This window comes from Seriola lalandi, unplaced genomic scaffold (assembly GCF_002814215.2).
Source record: "Seriola lalandi dorsalis isolate HSWRI2012SDOR001 ecotype SW California unplaced genomic scaffold, Sedor1 jcf7180001956525, whole genome shotgun sequence".
Taxonomy (NCBI): Eukaryota; Metazoa; Chordata; class Actinopteri; order Carangiformes; family Carangidae; genus Seriola; species Seriola lalandi.
Window position 1 is genome coordinate 1 of NW_019427194.1, and position 2,837 is coordinate 2,837.

General features: G+C 38.2%; 1 protein-coding gene across 1 annotated transcript; it reads right to left on the reverse strand.

The window, feature by feature from the left end:
• Window positions 1-576: 576 nt before the first annotated feature.
• LOC111648684 (plexin domain-containing protein 2-like) lies at window positions 577-2,831 on the reverse strand (the record flags this gene model as incomplete). Its single annotated transcript, XM_023398470.2, has 7 exons — window positions 577-805; window positions 907-967; window positions 1,780-1,861; window positions 2,173-2,268; window positions 2,381-2,480; window positions 2,556-2,671; window positions 2,804-2,831. Coding segments are annotated over 7 exons (712 nt in total), but the record flags the coding sequence as incomplete, so codon positions are not given.
• Window positions 2,832-2,837: the final 6 nt, after the last annotated feature.

Here is a 2,837-nt window from a genome sequence, read left to right on the forward strand (position 1 = left end):
GGAACATCTTGTTGCCTTTGCACAAAGAGCATCCAAAAGTGTGCCACTTGCTGTGAACACTTAGACTAAGTTTTCACTTTAAATAATGTCCTTGAAACCATGTCCTCCAGTCATTTCATAAGATCTTTGGGGGGAAAAATCATTTTATTTTCAGTTCAATAAAAATCAAGTACTTTTCTTTCTAGTTAAGTAAAATATCTGGTGTACTTTTGTTTGAGTAGGACTTTGTAGTCCTTTCATGTTACAAACAATAGCTACTACAGCCAAAAATAACAGCCCTCCCATACTCTGACCCAACCAGGCCACAGACTGATACACATATATTGAGTCATTCTTCAGTAGCTGAGGACACTATGCAGTATTTAACATGGCGCTGTATACGCTTAGCTGTGAGCTAACAGAGGCCTGGGAAATAGCTGACCACTTGACCCTCACACTTTCAGGCCTTACAGAACACACAGGGCGTGGATACGGTGCACAACAACAAACATTAATTCATGAGATGGTAATGACGCCTGTCCTGCCCTGAGCTGTAATCTGTTCACTACAGAGGACTTAAAGTATTTGTCAGCTTACCTTCTGCAGGTTTGCTGGTAGGAGGCTGTGATGTGGACATTATTCTCCTGCTTGTGCTGCTGTGTGGTGAGGGGTTGGTGACGATGGACGTCCTGCCGAGGGGGGTGGAGGTCATGCTGGAAGTCCTCTGCTGCACTGTGGTTGCTGTAACAGGAGTGGTCGTATGACTCAGCTGGCGAGATGTGGAGTTTGTGACGTCTGTTATCCGGAGACACCGGGGATCCCGTCTCTGGAAAAACAATATAATGTTCTTTTGTGCAGAAAGCCAGAAATGTGCTGAAGTTCTATCTTAGTTGAACTTTCAGGAGTTGCAAATGCAAATGTAAGAACCTCCTCTGGGCAGCCGAGGTCAACCCAGTCCTGCCGGTTACGATCAAAGCCACTGGAGCATCTGAGAAAGGAAGTAAATATTATTATTGTATAGAGAGTATGGAGAGCTTTAATCACAACTTTGTTTTATTTACAAACATACAAGGTGCTTGATCCAAGTATGAAGTATTTGAGGAACGGGCTTGAATCATGCCTCAGAAGAGTTTTGCAGCTTGATGACATTTTATTTATCAGGCAGTGTTTAAATAAAATCAAACTGATTTGAATAAAGATGTGGACAATAATAATAAACTGTAATTACTATTTATATTCCAATGTTACTGCAGGTGATGCATGTTAGTTTTGCATATTTGTCCCGAATGCTCATCTGAGATAAGGTGATATCTTACAAAACATTTCAGTCATTTTATACAGTACAAGATTTGTTTAACTGACCCCCAAAAGTCATTTTATTTTACATTTCACAGTTTTATCATGTTGCCGAATGCTTTTCGAAACATTGTTTTGTCTATTTTTTTTTTAAAATTATATAATTATTGACTACTGTTAAATTGCAACCAAATATTGATGATATCAGCAGATATCTCTAAAAGCTGTCACCTATAAGAGGCACTACAGGAAATTTAAATAGTCATGACTCAATGTTCATGAGCGCATCTTTCTTTGAATATTGTGCAATAAATTCTTGTACAAAGGCAAATTAAACAAGTAATCTTCATATTGTAGCTGCCATCAGCCATGATTGTCCATTTCTGTGTCTATTTTAATGGATTAAAAATAAAATTCTAAACATTTACGTATTATTAAATTACATTTTGAGGAATGTGCAGCCTTCTCAGTGGTATGCACTCTCTGCATGTTTTTCCAGTTTACCTTTGTAGCCGACTGCACCAGCTGCAGTTAAAGCCAATCTGAGAAGTGACACATGGACCACAGCTGGAAAACTGGAGACATGCTGAGAATAAGGAAAAGTTAAGAGTCAGGAGGAAGAGACGGCTTTGGCTTCTGAAAAAAAAAAACCTGAATGCATTTTGTAAATGTCTTGCAGGGTAGAGCTAACTCCCATCAGCTACTATTATCAGTTTCTGAATACTTGCTGGTTGTACTGTTATTAATTTTTCCTTACAATTTGACTGTCTTTAAAAAGCAGAACAGATTTTTAAAAAAGGTATAGCAATGAATGAAGTAAATGGAGCTTGCATGAGTATTTATGAGCGGAGGAAGTTTTCACAATTTATGTGTTCTGCTATCTTTGGATCAACTTACTGGGGAGAGGTAGCATCTCAACAGTTGTAGAGTTGGAGATTTTGGACTTGAGGATGTCGACTTTGTGATACTCATAGATGGTTCTCCTCCGAACATCTGGAACATGTCAGAAAATATGTGATGTCAATTATTTCTGATATCTGAAATTTTGTTAATTTAGCTGCTCAAAATATATTGTACATTTTTATAGAACAAATCTGCCACTTACTGGGGATCTGTTCTATCTCATGAAGCACTACAAAAGCATCCGATAAACCCACTTTGACAGGATGATTCTCAGTGCTGATTTCGCTGATGTCAATAGGAATCTATGAAAGATAAAGAGTTGATTAAATTACTTTTGCATTAAAACAGGACCATGAAGAAGAAAAAAAAAAAATCACCTCTTTGTATGCAAAGACAATCCGTCCGTCGCTGTGCAGAACGGCCTGGAATGTGAACGTTCCCAGACTGACGTCCTGGAGGTGAATCTGGTCCCACTGAACCACCAATGCGGTTCCTAAAAGGCAGACATTAACACACATGCACAACCACAAACATATATTTATTAAACATATTGCACAGAAGACACACAAAAGAAAAATCACTATTGATAGTAAAATTATGGTAATACCAATTCTGTCTCTCTTACCATTATCAATGTAAAACACAGTTGAGTTTTTGGA